This window comes from Myodes glareolus, chromosome 13 (genome assembly GCF_982192425.1).
Source record: "Myodes glareolus chromosome 13, mMyoGla1.1, whole genome shotgun sequence".
In the NCBI taxonomy this organism is placed as follows: Eukaryota; Metazoa; Chordata; class Mammalia; order Rodentia; family Cricetidae; genus Myodes; species Myodes glareolus.
This window is the reverse complement of record NC_142038.1, coordinates 75,921,095-75,946,433: the sequence shown is the minus strand read 5'-3', so window position 1 is coordinate 75,946,433 and position 25,339 is coordinate 75,921,095. Positions and strand designations below refer to the sequence as shown.

The 25,339-nt window shown below is 43.6% G+C and overlaps 1 protein-coding gene and 1 long non-coding RNA gene across 3 annotated transcripts in view; both read left to right on the top strand.

Annotated features, from left to right (window-relative positions):
• Nucleotides 1-12,679, top strand: part of Gata6 (GATA binding protein 6) — a 31,707-nt gene extending 19,028 nt beyond the window's left edge. For both annotated transcript variants that reach the window (XM_087896256.1, XM_085676321.2), the window contains exon 7: nucleotides 11,361-12,679. In XM_087896256.1, the coding sequence (XP_087752382.1) occupies nucleotides 11,361-11,528 (168 nt within the window). In that variant the 3' untranslated portion in view covers nucleotides 11,529-12,679. The remainder of the gene's footprint in view (nucleotides 1-11,360) is intronic.
• Nucleotides 1-25,339, top strand: part of LOC148120062 (uncharacterized) — a 565,006-nt gene that overhangs the window by 275,806 nt on the left and 263,861 nt on the right. The window lies entirely within an intron of this gene.

The window sequence follows — 25,339 nt, the reverse complement described above, 5'->3', positions numbered from 1 at the left end:
TGTTTTGCCTGCATGTGTGCCTGTTTACCACTCGTGTGCCAGGTCCCCAGGAGCTCAGAAAAGAATATCCAGTATCTAGTCCCCTGGAACTGGAGTTGTGAATGTTTGTGCACCACCATCTGTGTGTTGAATAAAACCTGCTCCCTCTGCAAAAGCAGTCGTTTCTCCAGCCTTATAGTTTATCAGCTATTTTCTCAGTTACAAGTTAGTGGATGTAAGGGGAAGAGTTTAGCTTCCATCTGATTGGGGCACAAAGGCAAGGAAGAGGTCCAAGACAGTGTGGCAAGTGTAATGGTCATGAATTTGTTTTGGGACCAGGTCTGGCCTGGACCAGAATGCAACATTGATTTCTTAAAAATCTTCAGACCAAAGAAATAATGTTCTTTTGCATTTGACTGATCTTAATGTGTAATTTAAGAATAAAATATCTTTCTATTAAAATATCTGGGGAAAATAGTGATCATGTGTTTGTCTGTGTACAACTAAGTCCAGCCTAGGTGACCCTGGATGACCAGAAACTTGCTTTGGAGACTAATATGCTCTTAAACTCACAGAGCTCCACCTTCCTCTGCCTCCCCTGAAGTCGAGAGTGTGTGTTTGTTCTTTGCTGGGTGTATGTGTGAGCATGCATGTAACTGCAAGTATCCATGGAAGCCAGAAGAAAGCATTAAACATTTGTGAGCAGCACAATTTAGGTCCTGGGAACCAAACTCAGTTCTTCTGCAAGAGCAGTCAGTATGTGCTTTTAATCAATGAGCCATTTCTTTAAAATGTTATTACATGTACAGACATGCCTGCTTGTGTGTATACATAGGTGTGCATGTGACAGCTAAGATGTTACTACATGTAAATATGTCTGCTTATGTGTATATATAGATGTACATGTGCCATCTAAAATTTTATTAATGTGAAGACACGTCTGTATACATAGGTATGCACGTGTGGTCTACGATGTTATTACATGTACAGATGTCTACTTGTGTGTGTACATAGGTGTGCTTGTGCCACCGCTATGGCGGCCCTGGTCCTGGAGCTCCAGGTGTTAGGGAGCAGTCTAATGGGTTCTGGGATTAGAACTCTGGTTCTCAGACCAGCAGCAAGCGCTCTTACTTGAGTCATCATTCCCTCTCCAGTGCTACGACTGCACGCATGCATCCAGAAACTTTGTGGCTGCATTTGTTCTATACTAGGGATTGAATCCAAGACTGTGTGAACGTTAAGCAAGGATTTTACCAACGAACACATCCTCTTAATCTGAATTTAATCCAACATTGTACATAGAAAATAAAAACAATTATAGTAGAGTATAACAGGGAGATAGAAGGTAGAAGTTATTTTGTTATTTGTAAAAGTAAAACTAATGTTATCAAACAGCAGATTGCTCTTAATAATAATTGCTATTTGAGATTCTTATGGCAATGTACATGTGCATGTGACCTCGGCTTGTAGGTATTTGGAGGTCAAGGACAATTTGTGGGAGTCTTTGCACCCACTGTGCAGAAGCCATAGATTAAAGTCAGCTCCTCAGGGTTGGTAGCAAGTTTCTTTTCCCACTGAGCACCGATCCAGACTTCCTCGATTTTATGAAATCATTAATCAGATATTTTCCAGTAGGCAAGTGCCCATTTTTAGTTTCAGCATTTATACTCCCAAAGACTCTTGTGTAAAGAATGAAAACAGAGTAAAAAATTGCTAACCTCTCACAGATCATGAGCCCTGGGCTTGGGCACTGTCATTGCCTCATTTATAAAGCAGGATGCTGACTCCATGAGGTCACAGACCAAGCTGGTGCTGAAGCGGGGACTGGAACCGACGTCTCCTTTCTCCTAAGTCAGGCCCTTTCCTCTCCCAGGGAGTTGGCCAATCAGCTCAGTTATTAATATCTCACTCGCCACATGCTGCAAACCATGAGCATAAACATTTTGTTAGCATTTTATCTTCACATTCCTTAAGTACCAGGCACCCTCTCTCTCTTTGTCCTAAGCCTTTCTAGTAACGTATAATCCTCTCCAAACACACAGGCCTTCACAGAAGTCACCTAGCAGAGAATGTTCAATAATCGGACTTGTGTACTTTCATTTTCCAAACTTAGCACACATGTGTGCGCTAAGGAACAAGAAGAACATCCACTATGTCCTTATCTATGGCCTTGAATGTACATTAGAAAACAGAGCCTGTCGAGAGTGTACCCACCCGAGTTACCGCCAACTGAGGCTCACTTAATAACTGACCCTTGCTACTCAGCTCTAAACCAGACTTGGGCAGAGCACAAGGACAGGCAGTTGTCAGTTGACTTTTCAAATTAAAGACTCTTTAATCTTTAATTTGATGATTGATGATTAAAATTAAAGATTTTAATCCAAATTAAAGATTCTTTACCTGTTTTTTTTTTTTTAAATCCCTGCATCTATAAAAACAAACAATTGACAGAAAACATGAAATAATGTTACGGGAAAACAAAACTAAACCCAAGAAATCTGACTTAGGGTGGTCTGAGATGTTATTGCTAAATGAATCTTTGAAGAAAATGAATTCCTTTACTGGAATCGAAGCAATTTATTATGTATTTCATGGGTGTCTGCCAAAAGGGTTACCAGCAAAATGAAGACTTAATGGGTCTAAATTAGACACAGTCTAGTGGCCCTGCTCGTGTTTAGGGTTACCTGTAATGGGGCTGGATTAGATTCAGTCTGGCGGCCCTACCTGTGCGTGGGGTTCCTGTTTTCTCTGAAATACCAACACTTTCCAGGCACCTTACAGATAGACGTTGTCAGGCTTAGAGACTTGGAATTAGGCCACCGTCACATCTGACTTTAGGATTGCCCAGCGCTCAATTTGTGAGTCTGTTTGTAGCAGAATCTTATATAGCCCAGGCTGGCCTCAAACTTGCTGTGTAGCTGAGGCTGGCCAGGAACTCCACCTCCTAAGAGCATGACAGGAATCTGCCACCACGCTCACATCCTGCGATAAACAGAATTCTAAGATGGTATCTGGTGTTTCTGGGAGATCAACTCCACGGCCTGTTGCCTGTCTGATAGATCAGTATGGCCAGCTTTCACCATAGTTACGAGGGTTTTCACCAGTGTTACAAGCAGTATTTTATTATATCAAGCACTAAGACTTTATGTTCAATGTTGTAATTAAATTTAGTGCTTGATTTGTAGTGAAGCCTGAATATGATCTGAAATTTATTTTGAGGTTCATGAATTAGCTACTGGGAGGAAGCAGCTTCAGGTAGCCAAGAGCTAGCTACAGCTCCCCTAGACTAGACAAGGCAAATGCAATTCTTCCCATCTGGTCCGTAAGAGCACCGTGTCGCATAAATGCCACAGATTGCTTTGAAGCCCAAGAAGAATAGAAGCACTTAATAGATGCTTGAATGTTAATCGTAGCAGAGTGTTTTCATGGAGCCCCACCCCCAAGACACTGGAAATAAATCTTTACTTTCTAGAAGGGAAAAGTAAAAATGTGGAGGGCTCCTGCATTATATGAAGTAGCTGTATTTTCAAGATTTTTATTTCTTTGATAGCGTTTTTTTTTTACAGTGGATGTTCCTTAGTTCCTGGCATGGTGACCATATGTCTGGTCTTCTGATCTTGCTTTTGTTTTCTCACTGATGTTCAGAGTTTAGGATCCTCACCCAGCTCCTGAAAAGCCCATGATGATGATAACTCACAGGGTTTAAAATGTTTGCCTAAGAGTCCTGGACAGCTTCATCTGGTGACTGAAATGGAATAACCCATTCTGCTTTCAAAAGCCTTTGATTAAGAATGTTTCCAGATTGACTTCCAGTGAAAGGAGCGTCCACTTGCCTATCAGCACAGCCCTACACGGCTGCCCTCCCCACTTCATGACCCTGTTTAGAGTGGGAACTTGGGCACACAAAACATGTGCTCCTTTGCCCAGGATGGATTGTGGCTACAGAATTGTTTCCTCTCTAGAAAAAGGTCATGGGTCACAGCAAGGATGATACAACCTGGACCCCAGGGCAAGCAGTGAAATTCCAGGATGGAATCTGCAGCAGCTGAGGTGACTAGCTGCTTGGTAGGGGAGTTGCTCGGCTGTTCTGGAGAATTCGAGAACTCTGTTCGAGAACCATGAGGGCCAGTTCTCAGATATCCTCATGGGGTATGTGTTCTGTACCTTTCATGTGGCACCTTAGAGACTTATTGAGTCACTTCTGATCTTTGTCCCATTTTCCCTCCATCTGAAACAAAATCATCCTTGCTTTCAAGTGGAGGCGAATCCTTCCAAGCAAGGATTTCCCTTCACTGGGATGCACACATTAGGGTTTTTGTTTTGTTTTGTTTTGTTTTTTTGTTTTGTTTTGCAGAAGGGAGTTGGAGTCCACAGCTTTGTGGGGGATGGGGAGAGACTGGATTCCCCTCACATGGTGGCCACATTCACTCAGCTGCACAGGGAGACAGATATCAGGGTCTTGAAGTTAGAGTGATCCCCATCAGATCATTCCGAGCATGCCCACACGCCCTACAACTTGCCTAGGCACAGCAGAGAGCGTCCAGCTGAGCCCCTGTGTTGTTGGTCTGACACAGGGACCTTTGTGGTGCTGACCGCTTGGGATGCAGCAGAGATGCCCAAACTCCTGATCGCTCTGACCTTTCCTCTTCCCGGTGCTAGGATTACAGGCAACACCACCATGCCTGTTTATGCAGTACAGGGGCTGAACTCAGGATTTCTTGCATGCTTGGTAAGCTCTACCAACCTCTCCTCCTCCACCCCTGTAGAGGACAGCTTTCAGGAGTGTTTTTCTCCTTTTTCCATGAGTTTATAAAATGAGTGTAGGTCATCGGGCTTACTCAGCAGTCTTTTCTCTGGTGTGTTCCCATGGAGGCTCTCCCCAATTCTCTGTCAATGGAAGAGACAAAGGGAGGGACAGGAGGGAATATTAGAGCCCTGAGCACCTGACTGCCCGAGTGCGTCACGTCTGAAGTCTTTACTAACATTTCCAGTGGTGTCCAGAGACAGAGTTCATTTTCAAAGGAAGCAACCGGGTGAGGTGAACTACGCCTGTCTCACAGCAAATGGACATTTCCATACTCCCTTATCCCTGGAAGCATTTCTTTCCAGGGGCATTTTCCGGGCCTGGCGGAGCTGCTGTCTCCCACCTACCCTGGCCTGCATGCTGTGCTAAGCCAGGCTGAGTCTGGCGCTGATAACACGTTCTTTCAGCAGGAAGTGCCTCCATTTTCAGTTGTCTGTGGGAGGGTGGAGGGCAGATAAGCTGTGAATGGAAACACAGAACAGATTTCTACCCCACCCTCACTGCACTTTGATCTGGGAGAGACGGGGAGGGGGGGCACGGACACACAGCTTCTGCCTGGATTGTGCTGCTGTCTGCTGCAGAAGGGAGAAAGGATGGTGAGGCTCTGGGTATCTCCAAGCGCTCTTCTCTGCTTCCCTCAGGAACATTTGTTTTGGGTCCAGAAAGAGCCTTCTGCTATATGGAGAGACCCACCATTGATAAAGTCCTTCAAAGGGCTTAATTAGATATGGGAAAACGTTAACTCATGGAAATTCTTTATTTGTTATGTTGGGTCACAATGGCCTGTAACAATGGACTAAACCAGGCTAGCCTCTAACTCAGAGGTCCCTGTCTTTTGGTCTGGGACTAAAGTCATATGTCACCGCTAAAATTCTTACCAGATAATTATTGTTGTTGTTACTTTTTGTTTTTGTTCTGAATTATTTTGTGAGACAATGTCTCATAACCCAGATTAGCCTCCAATCCAGTATGTAGTTGAGGAGGATGGCCTCGAGCCCCTGTGTCCTGCCTCCACCTACAGAGTGCTGGGATCGCAGAGGTTCACCAATGTGCCCAGCTCTCCTTTTCCTCATTTCTTGAGACCCAGGCTGATCTTTGCCTCAGCTTCTTGAGTACAGCAATTATAGGTGTGGGATACTATGCCTATGACACAGAGAGGCTGGGTCTTATAATACAGTCCATGCTGGTCTCACAGTCTCTATCCTTCTGCCTCCATTTACAGAATGTAGCAATTTCTGGCGTGTCCCATATCTGGTGACTATATGTGTCCACACTGGTTCCAAAGTTATCATTAATGTTTTCTGATTTTTTTCTCCTCAGATGGTCCATGAATAAGACTTATGAGGAGAAAAGGTTTAAGATGAAAAAAGCGAAGAACCAGGTTTCTGCAGGAGAGTTAGTGACTTTTTCTGCGCTGTAGGAATATTCTAAGCAGGGCACAGGTGCTCCAGAACTGGAGTCCAGCGATGTGTTTCTCCCAGGCTTGGAGATGGTTTTGGGGATGCACCTGGACCCCTTTGGTGGTCCCCCCGCATTAGTGTTCACTCTCATTCACTCTTAATTTTGTGCTCTTATTCTATTACCTGGGCCTTTACCTTCTGCCTCTGCTTTCTGAAGCCGGTAGCTTTTGTTCTCTTTTGTTCCAGTACAGCAGTTAAAGAAACATACTCGGAGGGAGGAGCAGCTGGCCAGTCCACTCAGCGGTGCTCTGCCCCGTCCAGGTTTCCTTGTGACACTCAGGCTCAGTATGCACAGGGGGCACGGAAGTCATGTCCCGCTGTTTCCGACTCACCATTGCATGGCGGGATTTTTTCCAGCTTGTTACATGATCCTATTATTTTTAATAATTGCATAATAGTTCATGGAGCAGATGACCCAGCTTTTCCAGACTATTCCATATTAGACTATGCCCAGGACTGCATCTATTTTGAGTACCCCAGTAATGAAAGCCTTCCTTTATACCACCTTTGCTTTCTTTTGAATTATTTCCTTGTAATACACTTTCGGAAGTGAAATTTCAGAGTTCATCAGGGCATAAACTTCTCAGTGGCCTTGGACACCGATGTTGATTGCCTTTTGTCAAAACCAAAATGTAGCATTGTGGGCCACAGACAAGGGACCGGCATGTTCACTAGCCTTTCACAGCACCATAAAGATGTCATTTCCCACTGGCAGAGCAAGTCCAGGCTGCCAGCATTACCTGAGAATATAGTGCTGGAGCATGCCTAGACTTCTTGTGTTGTGTTTCATGTTTAAATATTATGTTGTTAGGGCTGACATGATGGCTTAGAGGCTACAGATACTTGTAGTATAAGCCTGGTGTCCTGAGTTCTATTCCTAGAAAGCATATAAAGTTGGAAGGAGAAAGAGAAAAACTGATTCCATGAAATTGTCTGCACACATACGTGGTGGCACATGTGCACCCCTAATCTCTGTCTGTCTGTCTGTCTGTCTCACACTCATTAAAAAGTTAGGAAGAATTGGGCACAAAGTTCTCTTGTGTTTTCCAAGAGACTCAGCTGTTGCTTTTGGTTCCCACAGGGCTGATGTTTCTCAGGTGCATACATCCTGCATTTGGGGATTTGGCCCTTTCTAGCACTGTGGTCTTGTCTCTATTGCTAATATCCATATAGAAGATAGTTACTACTCAGACACTTGGAATCATTGCTCAGATGTGAGAACAACAATAAGGCCATTTCCTCGGAGCTGGGGATGCATTCATTGTGTGGTGTGTGTGCACGTGTTTTCATGTTGCATGTGTGGATTTTAGTGCATGGGAGAACCTGAGCCTTCCTCTGCTGGGCTTAGAGGCAACACACTTGATTTTTGGGTTCTTGAGATCAGACTCTGGTGTACTTTAATAATATCTCTCTCTTTCCCCTCCCTCCCTCCTCTTTTGAGAAAGGATCTCATTCTGTAACTCAGGCTGTCTAGCTGGCCTCCAACCCGCAGTACTCCTTCAGCTTCTGCCTCCAAAGAGCTGTGTCCAGCTCAAAAGATTTTCAAAAAATGCCAGGAGCAAAGGGTCCTTTTAAGTGGCCATTGAGTGTCTTGTATTTCTCTTTGTGAAGAGCTGTCACTAAAATTAAAATGCATAGCATTTGAGAGGCAGATACAGGGGCAGATGGAGCTCTGTAAATCTGAGACCAGTCTGATCTGAACAGTGAATTACAGGTCAGCCATGACTGCAGTGTAAGAGCCTTTCTCAGACAGGCAGGTAGACAGGCACATAGCCTGATCCTTGGCTTTTATTCCCACTATTTTTGTTGAGGCCAGCCTGGTCCACAAAGTGAGTTTCAGGACAGTCAGGGCTACACAGAGAAACCCTGTCTGGAAAAACCAAAATGACATAAAGTAAAATGAATTATCTAAATGCACCTGTGTTGACATTGTTGTTATTTGTTTACATAACTGTGTATAAAGTCTCTATAGTAGACACTCAGCCAGAGTGAAGGCTGGATGCACAGAAAGTTCTGGTGTCAAGCTGTTGTTACAATGCTCTCCCCATTTATTATCTCTTCAGTTCTATCCCTGACTACAGCAATCGCTGTCTGGGAACAAAAGCAATGTTAGTTCTGGCTGGCCTGGCACTCACTCTGTAGACCAGGTTGGCCTCAAACTCTTGAGATCAGCCTGCACTATCTGCTCGCTCTATCTATCTATCTATCTATCTATCTATCTATCTATCTATCTATCTATCTATCTATCTATCTATCTATCTATCTATCATGTGTGTTGGTGTTTTGCCCGGGTGTGTTGTCTGTGTGAGGGTGTTGAATCCCTTGGAATTGGAGCTACCAATAGTTGTGATCTACCATGTGGGTGCTGGGACTTGAACCCTGGGTCCTCTGGAAGGGCAGCTGGTGTTTTCAACCACTGAACCATTTCTCTAACCCCAAATATCTATTTTATGGATGGAAACAGGCACAGGGCACCTGATAACAGCCTTCTTGTGTGCCCTCCAGGTACATCTCCCTGCCCCTCTCAGTCCTCCCATTTCAGCAGGCTTCTGATCTGGTGCAGACCCCATTCTTTGGAAGATCCTTGTCTCACTACTAACAGCGGTGGGTGGGCAATGTGGCTGAGCGAGGAGAAAGCCCAGGGTGGTAGAGGAGGACTGACCGCTGTAAACTGCTCTCTGACCTCTATATGGATACTATGGTGAGCACATGCATTTGCATACATGTGCACTTACACATAAAGAAATGTTGCATATAAAGAGCACAGCTTGCCCCGTGGAATGCTCACATAGCAAGGCACCTTGTGATCACAGACATGACCCCCTGCGCCATGTCTAAGCCAGGGGATCAGTATACAGAGGAGATGGCGGGAGGTGACTGCACCCTCTAGTTGTCCCGCCCAGAACTTTGACCAGGCAGGCTAACCTAGGTCCTAACCCTAACCTTTGACCTCTGGCTCCTTTTCAGACTCTTGTCCTACCAGGTGTTTTGCTGTCAGCTAGGACAGACAGTTGAGCTGTTTGCCGGCTTATCTGACGTCCTGACTCCTGGATGCTCCTAGCCCCAGCCCCAACAGAGACCTTGTTAGTGACGCTCTTTGTGGAGTGCCATGATGCCCTGAGCTCTGTCCTAGCAATTCATGCACACTCCATATTTCTCAGAAATAACACTCGCTGCACAAGACCCAAACAGTCAGAAATCTGCAGATTTTCTGGTTCTGGACTGGTGCAAAGCTGGGTGTGACAGAGATCTCTCTGTCTTCTACTGCCATTGTGGAGTGCCTTTCTAACACAATAGATTCTTTTATTGGTTCTCAGTTTTGTATCATTCAGGGGCCTAAATGTGGATCTGTCCTGGCTTTGCTTGTAGCAGAGTTTCTGGAATTAATATCTGAAGTTACTTCTCAGACTGACAAGTGTTGCTATCTGCAACATTCAGGTGTTTGACAGCATTATTGCAGTTATTTCAACAATTTCACAAGAGTCTGTATTAAATTCTGGGTATTTCAAGCTGGGCATGGTGGCATATGCCTTTAATTCCAACACTTGGGAGGCAGAGGCAGACAGATCTCTGTGAGTTGGAGGTCAGCCTGGTCTACAGAGGAGAGCCAAGGCTGTACAGACAACAGCGACAAAACAAAACAAGCAGCACAAAATAAAAAAGAAAACAAAACTTTGACATCTCAACAACTTTGAAGTTTGCTTCTCACACTACCCTATATCTTCTTGATGCATGTGTATCTATATTAAAGGCTTCCAGAGCATCTATGTCCACATTGCAATGTCTTTTGCCTCCCTCCCTCCATTCCTCGCTCCGTCCCTCCGTCCCTCCCTCCCTCTTTTTCATCCTTTTCTTGTTCACATTTACATTTGATTTTGGATATTGCTAAATTGTGAAGATTAGTCTTGAGGTAACTGCATCTTTGTGTCTCCCCCTCCTCCCTTTTCTCTGGGTCTTATTTTATAGTCTGTGCAGACCTAGGACTTGCTACCCTGGCTTGCCTCAGACTCACAGTAATCTCCCTCCTTTCATCTCGTGGGTGCTGGGGTTACAGGCATCCACTGCTGTGCCTGGCTCCAGGTCTTGAGTTCTCAATGCTCCTGCCTCAGTTTCCTGAATAACTAGGAATACACACCCGGGCAACCAGACCAACTTCTTGCTGTGTGTTTATTTGTCCACCTGTTTTGCTGGGAAAGAGAAAGATGGAGACAGTGGACAGTTGGGTTTGGTCTGCCCTGTTGGAAAGTTTGGGTGTGGAGGGGTAGGTCACATGACTGCACTAGCTCCAGGCAGGTAATGTGGGCTGGAGAACAATGTGGATCCTGCTGGTGGAAAGGATTTCTCTGGACCGCGTCGTGTCTAGGCCACAGAGCTCTGCACATGCCCATCCAACCCAGCTGCGCCTGGCACAGGTTCCCGAGCAATGGTCAGAACATCAGTGTGGCTGCTTGTGGAATTTAAGGGGTGGTATTTACAAAAATATTTGAAAAGTTTTAAGGAGTCATAACCTGTTTCAAACAGGGATAGACAGAGCCCTGAGCCTGGAAGAGCTTAGGGTGCCTGAGATTTGGGAAGAGAAAAGGTATGTCTAGAAAGTTCGTGGTTGTGGCTGGAGTTTTGAGAAACTCTGCCAAATGTGACTTGTCCCTCAAGATATAGTCTAGGTGGATTCCAGTTATCTGGGTTTGATGCCACAGCATTTTGTGATGTGAATGTTGATGCCCTGGCGGCATTGACCTAGATCCACAAGGTGGCTTAGCTCTCCAGTGTGGCTCATTTTCATTGGTGGCTTTGACAAATTGGAGTCCTTCAGGCTCCCTTCCCCTGTCACCTGTATCTTGCTAGGTGGTCACTGTAGGAAACAGCATGGATCTTCTATGTCATCAGACCAGGTCACTGGCACCCGCTGGCAGTGCTCAGCACAGTGGATGCCCTTGCTTCGGGCAAGGAAGAGCAAAACTCGCTTTATTCCTCCTGAATTGGTCTCTGAAGCAACTCTGGCCTTAGTTGTACCAACCATGTCATTTTTTTCCAGATGCTGAGGCAGGAGGATTGGGCCAGCTAACAAGCGATGCTTAATTAACTGCCTCTCCTCCCCTGTTCTTGTCTTCTATCAGGCAGGTGCCTCGGTGATGTCTGCAGTGGGAGAAGGCGCCAGCTCTGAGAACAGTGACCTCAAGTATGCAGGTCAAGATGGTCTCTACATAGGCGTCAGTCTGTCCTCTCCCGCTGAAGTCACATCCTCTGTACGGCAGGATTCTTGGTGTGCTCTGGCTCTGGCCTGAGCTGGTGCTGACAAGAGGCAAGGGGGCTCTGAGGACCTCATACCACTTGTCTGAATTTGTGCAGCAGTCCAGATGGCAGCAAAAACGCAGACATTAACATTCCTTCGATGCATGATTTCTGTGCCTTTGTTTTGAAAGAGATATATTTCCCAAGAAGCTTGCTGAAGTAAGAAGAGATGGCTCCTGCAGGAGAGGCCAGCACAGCTGGCACGTGGCCTGCTCCCATCAGCCTGGGTCACCTCCAGCCAGACCGCCTCTTGGTCTGCCCCACTCCTGTGGCAGAAGCTGCAACAATGACTGGGGCTTTGTCTGCTAAGGAAGATTGACAGATTAAAAAAAAATGTTATATGCGTATTGCCCCAAATCACGTGCTTCTTGTGATCAACCTTGGTTATCCCAGAATTTCTCCATAGCTCATGGGCATGCACGTTTCACAAGCATTCGTGGAGAGGAGCATTGAAGCCATTTGGTACATCCCGGAGACTGAATGCGGTCCTGGGATCGTGACAAGACCGAATTGTAACAGACAGATGCTGACTGACGTTGCTCAGCGTTCACTGTCGCGTGGCTGATCTGAGGTCACTTGGAATTTGTAAACAGGGTAGCAAACAAGATATTTTTCTTCCATGTACACAATAATTTTTAAGTGCAATTTGCGTTGCAGCAATCAGTGTTAAATCATTTGCTTAAGATTTAACAGCATTTTTATAATGAATGTAAACATTTTAACTTAATGGTACTTAAAATAATTTAAAAAAAGTTAACTTAGACATGCTTCTTACACCAACAGCCCATTTCTGTATTCCCAATTGTTTAAAAAAAAAAACCAACCAAAAAAAGGTTTCACGAACAAATCTTCTCTCAGGAAAATTGCCTTTTCTCCATTTATGGATTTTTATACAAGAACACCAACACAGCCCCCTTTCTTTTTACTGAGGAAAAAGTGCTGGAGATTGCAACAAACCTTTACTACCTAAAGAATAGCATTTGTAAATATTCTACTCATCTATAAGCACTCTTGAAGTCTGTACCGCGTGACTAACCCACAGGTTGGTTTACATTATTGTTTTTTTTTTAAATGGGATGTCGTATGGAAACCTATTTCACCAGAGTTTTAAAGAAATAAAAAGGGTATTGTTTTGCGTTCTGCACAGTGAGTTCCTTCCTTTCCTCTTAGTTTTGCCACTGTGTGTCTGTGACCTGTCACAGACAACGAAGAGCATGTGTTGTTTGTGAACTGCCTTGAGGCCTTTATTTCAAACAATTGTCCTTTGGGAGCTGGCACCTTGGTTTGTCTGAAATTGGCCCACGTAGTGAGTTAGCACTTCTAGTTAGGTCGGCAGATGGCCTTGCCTGAGATTGTGAGCCTCTTGTTTAGGACCACTGCTTAAAAACAGGGTCCTTAGGACAGACTCCTAGCCAGCCCAGGCGTTCCTTAAGAATGAACACACTCTGGGGCTCCAGGTCAGGACACCTCTTATCAAAGCATGTCACTAAGTTGCCCCAGAAGCAGTGGGGGGTGTTGAACTTGCAATCCTCCTGCCCCAAGAGTCTGAGGGTACAGGCCTGTGACACCAAACAGTCTGGCAGTCAAAGTTTGGTACCAACAACTCTTATCTGTTTGAGGCTTCAGGATGGATTGTATAGCGGATTGTTCAGTAGCTGACCTGTGAGCAGGCAACTTTGTGACCCCTGGATGGTAAGAATCATGTATAAGAAGGCACTGGACACTGTGGGTCACACAGCAGAATGTAACGTTCTGGTTGGTCCAGCAGTACAAGCTTTTGGAAGACAAGTTCCTAGGGACTCAGAATAAATGGATCTTGGTTGATAGTCCCTAAAGTTCAGTGTCACAGGGCTAATGTCATTAATTTAGAAGAGATTTTTAATTGGTTTGGTTTTTATTTTTTTAAAGTAATATTGCAAAAATGGCTAAACTATAGTAATTAAAAATAAATGGTTAGCTTAACAGAAATCCTTCCATTTCTGTTATTAATGGCCATCTCTTAAGATCTGGGCATCTTACAGCTTTAGAATGAGCTGTTTCCATTTGCATTTGTGTCTCACTGTCCCATCATCCCACTGCTAGAATATCCGAGGCAATAGCCCGCCTGGAGCCCTGTTTGTGGTTCCTCCAAACAGGGAAGCTGCTGGAACTGGACCATTATTAAACTGTCCTTCCGTTCTTGTGGCCTCCCCACCCAGGGCATTGGTCTTTGGCTTCCCGGAAGAATGGATCTTATGGGTTGGTAAGACTTGCCACTGGTCCTCACCATGAACCTGAAGGTCTAGGGCCCTTCACAGAAAATTTACACATCCATATGGACCCAGGCCGGAAAATGGAAAAGTCTGGCAGCCGCTGGGTCTGCAGAACTAGGAAAAAACAGCTTTGCTTTGCTTGGCTCATCTCTTTCGTGTCTTTTAGTGAGTTTTTTTATTTCTTAGAAACAATTAATTTTTCATTGTTTCCCTTTGGTGCCTTCTTAGCTATTACAGAATTTCCTCTGTCTCCCCACCTCCGACTACAGGTTTGGTTTATATTTTTGTGATTGCTGTTCCTTTAGAAGACTGACAAAACAATTCGGCTCAGATAATGCCTGCTGGATTCCATTTTCTACACAGAGTACTACACTTTATGTACAGCTGTAGAAATATAATTATTTTTGCTACAGTCTCAATACCGGAAATTGCCTATGTAGCCAAGGCTGGTCTTGGGCTAATGCTTCTGCCTCTATCTCCTGAATGCTGGGACTGGCAGGTTTGCGCCACCAAATCCAGCTTTCTGCTTTGCGGATCAAACACAGGAACTGTGCACTTTGCCTGCTGACATGCCTCCCCAGCATATTTAGCTATATTTTTGTGAACTCTTTTTAACATTCTGAGACCAGTCTGAGGAAATAGTAAATTCACGTGACACTTTTGAAGTGACGATTACTTTTTGGGTGTGCCTGGGGGGCACATGCCTGTGGAAGGGCACAACGGCTGCTGTGCACACGTGTGGAGTCTGGAGAGCAACTTCAGAGCCTCTCATGGAACCTGAAATTTACCAGCCAACAAACCTCTGGGATCTTCCTGCCTCTGCCTCATTCATGCTGGGTTCAAACACAAACACCTGAGCTGTTCTGGGACCTGAACTCAGATTCTCTTGCTTGCATAACCAGTGTCTTTTTGTGTTTTTCGAGACAGGATTTCTCTGTAGCTTTGGAACCTATCCTGGAACTAGCTCTTGAAGACCAGGCTGGCTTCTAAATCAAAGAAATCCACCTGCCTCTGCCTCCTGAGATTAAAGGATTAAAGGCGTGCACCACCACTGCCCAGCAATAGCCAGCATCTTACCAAGTGCACTCTCTCTGCAACCTATGTGCTGGTTCCTGCAACAAGTGCTGCCCAGAAACCAGTTTGTCTCAGACTAAATAAACTAGGCTACGATCCCCTGTTTACAAATGTGCCTACTGAGGAACAGGCAAGGGGAGTGACTCACAAAGTCTACAGTCTGGCTCCAGTGTCCCATGTCCACTTTCCATGTCCACTTAAAGGCACCATGCTGGCCATGTTGGGGCAGACTTGTAATTCAAACATTTGGAAGGTTGAGGCAGGAGGATCAAGAATTCAAGGTCAACCTTCTCAAGTTAGAAGCTAATATGGTCTATATGAGATTCTACTTCAAAAAAAACAAAACAAAAAGCAAAACCCAAAACTACACTAAATGAAAACAAATCCCCAGACCCAAAACAACCAACCCCCCCCCAAAAAAACCAAAACTATACTAAATGTAAACAAATCCCCAGACCCAAAACAATCAACCCTAAAAACAAATCCCCAGATCCAAAACAACCCCAAAACCTAAACACCAGAGAACATAAAGAATACCTCCCTGGTTCAGTGTCTCTGAGTTTGTTGTGTCATTTTTTTCCCCCGGAAGAGCCTGTAAGATCTTGGCAATGTTGTTGTGGGCTCTGACTTTGGTGAGTGTCTGTTGCAGTTTACATCACTGCTGCTATTATCACTTTAATAACTGCATTGCCAACGATGTTGCATGCATGAGCATTATACACAGTGCTTGTAAGAACTGCACTGACTCTTGGGTCTGGCTCACTCCCCAGCATCTGGACACACAGGTTGTGTGGAAGGCTAAGGAAGCGACACATTTTGGCCTTCATGTTCATTAGCTTTTTGTTTATTTCTTGGTGTAGGAGGTCTTTCTGTCTTTGTGTTGCTTTCATTGGTTAATAAAGAAACTGCTTTGGGCCTGTTGATAAGGCAGAGCTTAGGTAGGCAGGGAAAACTAACTGGCATGCTGGGAGAAAGGAGGCAAAGTCAAGGAGAGACACCATGGAGCCGCCAGAGACAGACGTTTGGAAATTTTACCTGGTAAACCACTGCCACATGGCGACACACATGGCGATTAATAGAAGTGGGTTAAATTAGGATATAAGAATTAGCCCATAATAAACTAGAGCTAATGGGCCAATCAGTGATTAAATTAATATAGTTTCTCTGTGGTTATTTCAGGGCTAAGCTAGCCGGGTGGCCAGGACAAACAAGCAGGCCCTCCCCCTACTCTTTTCTCTCTCTCTCTCTCTTTCTTTCTTTCTTTTTGTTCAAAGATGGGCTCTTTCTTATTTAGTCCTGGCTGTCCTGGAACTTGCTCTGTAGACCAGGCAGTCCTTGAACTCAGAGATCTGCCTGTCTCTGTCAGGTGTGTATGGTTGTACCCTGTTAATGCACTGCTGAGGATGGCACTGTGCCAACTGATCCACACCCCAGTCAGACTTTTTCGTTCCAGGCTCTGCCAAGTAGCTCATCCAGAGGTCATCCCAGTTTAGACTCTTAGGGCAGTGTGCACTAATGTCTGTCTTCTAGTCAGGTGAGCCTGCTAGCAAACGTTCTCATCTAGTCTCTAGGATCTTTGAGTTTTGTTTTGTTTTTGTCTTGTGATTAAGAGTGATTAAGGAGCCTTTCATGGCTCTGTTATTGTTTTAGAGATAGTGACCCCATTGTGCTGTCTGGCCTGGAACTTGAACTTCCTATGTAGACCAGGTGGGTCTCAAATGTGTAGTGTCTTTTTGCTGCTACCCCTGGAATGCAACAGGATTACAGATGTGAGCACACATATCCAAATAATCTTTCCTTTCTCTTTCTACAGTGCTGAGGATAAAATCGATAGCAGGTGCCTTATTATGAAATCACACTCAGAGACCCTCTTTCCTCCCATGTCCTCCCCTTCCTTCCCCCTTCTCCACTACTCTCCTCTCTTCCTCTCTCCCCTTCTTTGTTTCTTTCTTTCTTTGTTTCTCTCTCTCTCTCTTTCTTTCTTTCTTTCTTTCTTTCTTTCTTTCTTTCTTTCTTTCTTTCTTTCTTTCTGTTATATAGCTCTAGCTGTCCTGGAACTCAATATGTAGACAAGGCTGGCCACAAATTTAGAGATCCACCTGCCTCTGGCTCCCAAGTGCTGGGGTTAAAGGTGTGAGTCACCATACCCAGCTTGTTCTTCTTTTTTGAGCTGAGGTTATGATCATACAGCCCAGTTTAGCCTGTTTCTTATTATGTAACACAAAATCACTGTATTACTGCCATACCATTTTTGGGTTCTGAGATTACAAATCATAGTATTATGAATAGATTTGATCTTCTCTTTTTTCTTTTTTAAATTTATTTTTTTATTGAGCTGTACATTTTTCTCTGCTCCTCTCCCTTTCTCTCCCCTCCCCTCAATCCTCTCCTAAGGTCTCCATGTTCCTAATTTACTAAGGAGATCTCTTATTTTTCTACTTTCCATGTAGATTAGATACTTCCCATAGATTAGATCTATGTATGTCTCTCTTATGGTCCTCATTGCTGTCTAGGTTCTCTGGGATTGGGATTTATAGACTGGTTTTCTTTGCTTTATGTTTAAAAACCACCTATGAGTGAGTACACGTGATAATTGTCTTTCTGTGTCTGGGTTATCTCACTTAAAATGATGTTTTCTAGCTCCATCCATTTGCCTGCAAAATTCAAGATGTTGTTATTTTTTTCTGCTGTATAGTGTCTATTGTGTAAATGTACCACATTTTCCTTATCCATTCTTCAGTCAAGGGGCATTTAGGTTGTTTCCAGGTTCTGGCTATGACAAAAATGCTGCTATGAACATAGTTGAACACATGTCCTTGTGACATGATTGAGCATCTTTTGGATATATACCCAAAAGTGGTATTGCTGGGTCTTGAGGAAGGTTATTTCCTAATTTTCTGAGAAATCGCCACCCTGACATCCAAAGGGGCTATACCAGCTTGCATTCCCACCAGCAATGAAAGAGAGTTCCCTTTATCCCACAACCTCTCGAGCATAAGTTGTCATCAGTGTTTTTGATCTTGGCCATTCTTACAGGTGTAAGATGGAATCTCAGAGTTGTTTTGATTTGCCTTTCTTTGATAACTAAGGATGTTGAACATTTCCTACAGTGTCTTTCAGCCATTTTATATTCCTCTGTTGAGAGTTGTCTGTCTAGGTCTGTACTCCTATTTTGTTTTTTGGATTATTTGTTCTTTGGATGTCCAATTTCTTGAGTTCTGTGTATATTTTGGAGATCAGACCTCTGTCTGATGTGGGGTTAGTGAAGATCTTTTACCATTCTGTAGGCTGTCGTTTTGTCTTGTTGGCCATGTCTTTTGCTTTACAGAAGCTTTTCAGTTTCAGGAGGTCCCATTTATTAAGTGTTTCTGTCAGTGTCTTCGATACTGGGGTTCTATTTAGGAAGTGGTCTCCTGTGCCAATGCATTCAAGTGTACTTATGTTGAGGTCTTTGATCCATTTGGACTTGAGTTTTGTGCATGTTGATAGATATGGGTCCATTTTCATTCTTCTACATGTTGATATCCAGTTATACCAGCACCGTTTGTTGAATATGCTTTCTTTATTCCATTTGATATTTTTTGCCTTTTTGTTAAAAATCAGGTGTTTGAAGGTGTGTGGATTAATATCCAGGTCTTTTATTCAGTTTCATTGGTTCTCCTGTCTGTTTTTATGCCAATACCAGGCTGTTTTCAGTACTGTAGCTCTGTAGTAGAGTTTGAAGCCAGGGATTGTGATGCCTCCAGAAGTTATTTTATTGTAGAGGATTGTTTTGGCTATCCTGGGTTTTTTGCTTTTCCATATGAAGCCGAGTACCATTCTTTTGAGGCCTATGAAGAATTTTTCTGGTATTTTGATGGGCATTGCATTGAATCTGTAAATTGCTTTTGGTAAGATTGCCATTTTTAAAATAGAAACGAAGAAAACAATATAAGGAATCAATGAGACAAAGAGTTGATTCTTTAAGAAAACCAACAAAACAGACAAAGCTTTATCCAAACTAACCAAAAATCAGAGAGAGACTATCCAAATTAACAAAATTTGAAATGAAAAGGGGACATAACAACAGATATGGAGAAAATCCAGAGAGTCATCAAGTCTTATTTCAAAAACATGCACTTCACAAAGTTGGAAAACTTAAAGGAAATGGACAACTTTCTGGATAAATAATACTTACCAAAATTAAATCAAAACCAGATAAGCAAATTAAACAGATCTATAACTGCTGAAGAAATAGAAATAGTCATCAAAATCTCCCAACTAAAAGAAGCCCAGGACCAGATGGTTTCAGCTCAGAATTCTATAAGATTTTCAAAGAAGAAAGAATATTAATACTCCTCAAATTGTTCCACACAATAGATTTTTTCTTTTTAAAAGAGTTCAATTTATTGGTGTTTATGACTTTAGAGCAGTAGGTTCTAAACCTGTGGCTTTCGCCCTCCCTTGGAGGCTGAGCAGATTGCCAAGACCACAAAAGCACAGATATTTACAACTCTTAATAGTAGCATAATTACAGTCATGAAGTAGCAACGAAAACGTTATGGTTGGGGAGTCACCACAACATGCGGAATGTACTAAAGGATCGACTGAGGCTTAGGAAGGTTGAGAACCACTGTGATGGAGTTTTGTACAGTGATTATAAAGAGTATCCTACACTACTAAGATTCTTCCTAAGCCCATTGGGTAAAGGTACCTGTTGCCAAGCCTAAGAACCTGAGTTGTCCACACATGCACACCATGGTACACACAAAAATAAAGAAATGTAGTAAAGATTTTTTTAAAGTTTTTATTATTATTATTATGTATACAATATTCTGTCTGTATATGTATGTCTGCAGGCCAGAAGAGGTCACCAGACCTCATTACAAATGGTTGTGAGCCACCGTGTGGTTGCCGGGAATTGAACTCAGTACCTTTGGAAGAGCAGGCAATGTTCTTAACCACTGAGCCATCTCTCCAGCCCCCTGTAATAAAGATTTTTAAAGACTGGTTTAAAAACATGTGCTGGGGTTTTTTTTTGTATTTTTTCTTTCTTTATTTTTAATAATTAATTAATTGTGTGTGTGTGAGAGAGAGAGAGAGACAGAGACATAGACACACACACACATACACACACACACACACACACACACACACAGAGAGAGAGAGAGAGAGAGAGAGAGAGAGATAGATGGAGAGAGAGAGAGAGATGGAGAAAGAAAAAGAGAGAGAGGGAGAAGGAGAGAACGCGTGTGCACATGCAGACAAAGACGCTCTTAGGCTGTTGCTGTCCTGCCTTGTTCTGAGGACATTCTGCTGCTGCTGGGTTTTGTGCTCCAGGCTGGCTGGCCTGAGGGCTTCCAGGCCGCTCTCCTGTCCCCACTCCTGTTTCGTAGGAAGAGAGCTGGGATTACAGATGCACACCAGCAGTTTGGTGTGTTGACATGGGTTGAGTGACAAGCCTCTGGCGCAAGAGCTCCTACCAGCGGACCCAGCTCCTAGGCTCCTGAGGATTTTAGTTTTGTGATTTGTATTTTTGCCTATGTGAAATTTTTGATATACCATGTAGAAGATGTATTAATTCAACCACATGTTTTCCCAAATGGCAACCTCATGGCCCCAGCATTATCTCCTTCCTGCTAATACTGAAATTAAGGGTATGCATCATTTTTTCCAGTACAAATCTTATGTGTGATTCTGATTAAGTTTCTTTCTGGTTGTACAATACTTCTCAATTTCATACTGATTTCTTCCTTGTCATTGTCTTTTTAAAAATGACGTGTGTATGCATGTTTTGTCTGCATGTCTGTGCACCATGTATGTGCCTGCGGAGACCAGAAGAGGATGTTAGATCCTCTGAAACTGGAGTTAGAGTTGGTTGTGAGCCACCTTTTGGGTGCTGAGGATTGAACTTGGGTTCAGTGGAAAAGCAGCCAGTGCTCTTAACTACTGAGCCATCTGAACAACCCCCTCTTTCCCTTTTTGAAGCAGAGTTGTGCTATGTAGCCTAGCCCTTGAATTCACCACACTTCTGGCTTAGCCTAGGATTACAGGTGGTATCTGTGTTCCCAATTACCTACCATACTTTCTAATTCATTGATATACTTGATTATATTGGACTTTTCTCCCAGAAACATTCTGAATTCTTGTGTCCTTTTCCCCAGTCTGTTCTGTTCCTTTCCTTTCCTTTCCCTTCTCTTCTCTTCCCTTCCCTTCCCTTCCCTTCCCTTCCCTTCCCTTCCCTTCCCTTCCCTCCTTCCCTCCTTCCCTCCTTCCCTCCTTCCCCCCTTCCTTCCTTCCTTCCTTCCTTCCTTCCTTCCTTCCTTCCTTCCTTCCTTTCTTTCTTTCTTTCTTTTTGATTTTTGAGACAGAGTTTCTCTGTAGTTTTTGGAGCCTGTCCTGGAACTAGCTCTTGTAGACCAGGCTGGCCTCAAACTCACAGAGATCCTCCTGCCTCTGCCTCCCGAGTGCTGGAATTAAAGGCATGCAACAGCACCAGCACCGCCCGGCCTCTTTTTTTTTTTTTTTTGAGACAGGGTTTCTCTGTAGCTTTGATACCTGTCCTGGAGGTCTATCCCTTGTAGACCAGATTCGCTTTGAACTCACAGAGATTTGCTTGCTTCTGCCTCCCAAGTGTCGGGATTAAAGGCGTGCACCACCACTGCCTGGCTTTCTTTTCTTTTTAAAACTGTATTCTTCTCTCACACAATACACCCTACTGCAGCCTCCTCTTCCATATCTCCCAGCATGTCACCTCTCTGGAGTCTTTTCAAGATCCCCCATCTCTCCGTTTCCCTTCAGAATAGAGCAGACCTCCCAGGGATATCAACCAAAAAGGCACAACAAATTACAACAAGACTAGGCACAAACCCTCATATCAAGGCTGAAGACAAGGCAACCCAGTAGGAGGAAAAGAGCCCTAAAAGCAGCTCAAAGACAACCCTTCTCCTGCTGCTAAGAGCCCTACGAAAACACTAAGCTAAACAGCTGCAGCATGTATACAGAGAACCTACAGTAGACCCACATAGGCTGTGTGATTGCCACTTCAGTCTCTGTGACCTCTATTAGCTCTGCCTAGCTGATTCTGTGACAGGGCCTCGTTATCCTGGTGTCCTTGACCCCTCTGGCTTTTACAATTCTTCCTCTCTCTCTTGTTCAGAGTTCCCAGAGCTCCACCTAATGTGTGTGGGTCTCTGCATCTGCTCCCATCACTCGCTGAAAGGAGCCTCTCTGATGTCTGTTGAACTCGGTACAGATCTACGAGTATAGCAGAAAATCATTAGAAATCATATCACTGATTTTTTTTTGGGTCAGTCATATTTGGCTCTACCCTAGGTCTCTGAACCATCCAACTTCTGGTTTCTGGCTATCCAGGCAGCGTTGAACATGGGCTTCCTCTTGTGACTTGGGTCTCAGGTTAGGCCAATCCTTGATTGGTCACTCTTACAAGCTCTGTGCCACCATTGTCCCAGCATATCTTGTGGGCAGGACAGGTGTAGATTGAAGGTTTTGTGGCTGGGTTGGTGTCCCAGTTCTACCACTGAGAGCATTGCCAAGTAACTGAAGATGGCTGGTTCAGGCTCCATATCCTCTATTACTGAGTCTTCACTAGGGTCAGCTTCATAGGTTCTGGGAAGTTCCCACTGCAGTAGATTTCCACATTGCCCCCTAAATGACCCCTCTTCCAGTTGTTCCCCCTTTACTCTCCCTCTGTACCTCCCTCCACCACCCGATCCTCCTCTTTCTTTCCTTATCTGAAAGATCTAGTCTATTTCTCCTTCCCAGGGAGATCCCTAGAGCCCCCTTGTGACTTAACCTTTTGGGGTATGAGGATTATAGTGTGATTATCCTTAACAGCTAATATTCGCTTGTGAGCGAGTACATGTCACGTTTATCTTTCTGGGCCTGGGTTCCCTCACTCAGGATGATATTTTTCCTAGTTCCGTCCATTTGCCTGTAAATGTCATGTTGTCATTTTTTTCTAACAACTTGACTGTTGTAAGGAGAGAGGGCCCGCCTATTTTTCCCAGCTGCCCAGCTAGCTTACACCCAAAATAACCACACAGAAATTGTATTAATTAAAATACTGCTTGGCCATTAGCTCTAACTTCCTATTGGCTAACTCTTACATCTTAATTTAACCCATTTCTATTAATCTGTGTATTGCCAAGTGCCAGTGGCTTACTGGCAAGATTCTAACTGGCCTTCTTCTCAGGCAGGAGAATTCATGGCTTCCCCCACTCTGCCCTTCTTCCCAGCATTCAGTTCTGTCTTCTCTGCCTACCTAAGTTCTGCCCTATAAGGTCCAAAGCAGTTTCTTTATTCATTAACCAATGAAAGCAATGTGTGAACAGAAGAACCTCCTACACCACTCCACTGTGTAAATATATCACATTTTTTTAATCCATTTTCAGTTGAGGGGTATCTAGGTTGTTTCCAGGTTCTGTCTATTATGAATAAAGCCACTGTGATCACAGTTGAGCAAGTGTCCTTGTGGTAGAATAGAGCATCTTTTATATACCCAAGAGTGGTAGTGTAAACAGAGACCGAGTTTTCATTTCCTGGCTGCCCAGGACCCAATCATCACAAAGAAACTATATTACTTGCAATGTTGTTTGGCCAACATTCCTAGCTAGTTCTTACATCTTAAATGAATCCATTCCTGTTAGTCTATGTATTGCCACGATACATACTATGACTTAGCAGTAGTGTTCTAGCATCTTTCTCCTTTGGTGGTTACATTGTGTCTCCTTGATTCTGCCTTCTCTCTTCCTCCATCTCTGTTGGGATTTCCTGCCCGACTTTACTCTGATAAACTATTGCCTAAAACAGCTTTATTCATCAACCACTAAAAAGCAACACATATAAAGAAGGACACATTCCACATCATGGTAGAGCTGAGTCTTGAGGTAGATTGAGTGCCAATTTTCTGAGGAACCACCATATTGATTTCCAAAGTGACTTACAAGTTTGCACTCCCACTAACAATGAAGGAGTGCTCCCCTTGTTCTACATCCTTGCCAGCATGAACTGTCACTTCTGTTATGAATATTGGCCTTTCCTCAACTGAGAATTCTCTGTTTGAATTTGTACCCCATTTTTAACTGTTTTGTTTGGTTTGTTTATTCCTAGTTTCTTGAGTTTTTGTTTTTGGATATTAGCCTTCTACTGGATGTGAAGTTGGTGAAAGTATTTCTCATTCTGTAGGCTTTCATTTTGTCCTATTGACAGTATCCTTTGCCTTACAGAAGCTTTACAGTTTCATGGGTCCCATTTATTAATTGCCAGTTGTAGTGTCCATGTTCTGTTTAGATCATTGTCTCCTGTGCCTGTGCATTCAAGGCTGATGCGGGAGAATTGTCTGTATTCTGTCAATCACATTTTAATAAAACGCTGATTGGCCAGGCAGGCAGTATAGGCGGGAAAACCAGACAGGAAGTAGAGGTGATGCAATGAGAACATGAGAATTCTGGGAAGAAGGGAGGTTCCTCTGTCACTTGTGCTCAGACCACCGAAGAGGCAGCATGTAACTGGCCCAGCTGAAAATGGTACGGAGCCATGTGCTAACATAGATCAGAATAATGGGTTAAGATAAGTCATAAGAACTAATAAATAGCCTGACCTAGTGGGCCAATCAGTTTATAATCTTATTGAGTCCTGTGTGTGATTTTCTTTGGGGTTTGCCGGTTGTGGGGTACTGGGCGGGAACAGATACCCCAACAAGCCGGCCCTCATGTTACACAAGGCTACTCTCTACTTTCTTTTCTGTCAGGTTCAGCATGTCTGGTTTAATTCTGAGGTCTTTGATCCACTTGGACTTGAGTTTTATGCAGAGTGATAAATATGAGTCTAGTTGCATTCTTCTACATGAAGACATCCAGTTAGACCCGCACCACTTGTTGAAGATGTTTTCTTTTTCTCACTGTATATTTCTTGTTTCTTTGATTTTTTTCAAATCAGATGTAGGTGTGTGGGTTTATGTCTGGGTCTTCAATTAGATTCTGTCGATCTACATGTCTTTTTTTTATGCCAATATCATGCAGTTTTTAATACTATAGCTCTGTAGTACAGCTTGAAGTCAGGGATGGTGATACTTCTGGAAGTTCTTTTATTGTTTAGAATGTTTTTTAGCTACCCTGCTTTTTTTCTATATGAAATTGAATATTGCACTTTCAGGGTCTGTAAAGAATCGAGTTGGAATTTTAATGGGGATTGCATTGAATCTATAGGCTGCTTTTCGTAGGAATGCCATTTTTACTATGTTAATTCTACTGATTGATGAGTGTGTGAGATCTTTCCATCTTCTGATATGGTCTTCAATTTCTTTCTTCAAAGACTTGAAGTTCTAGTTATACAGGTCTTTCATTTAATTGGTTAGGGTTTCCCAAGATATTTTATACTGTATGTGGCTATTGTGAAGGGTTTCTTTCTCAGTATGTCATTTTTATGTAAGAGGGTTACTGCTTTTTTTTGAGTTATTCTTGCATCTAGCCATATCG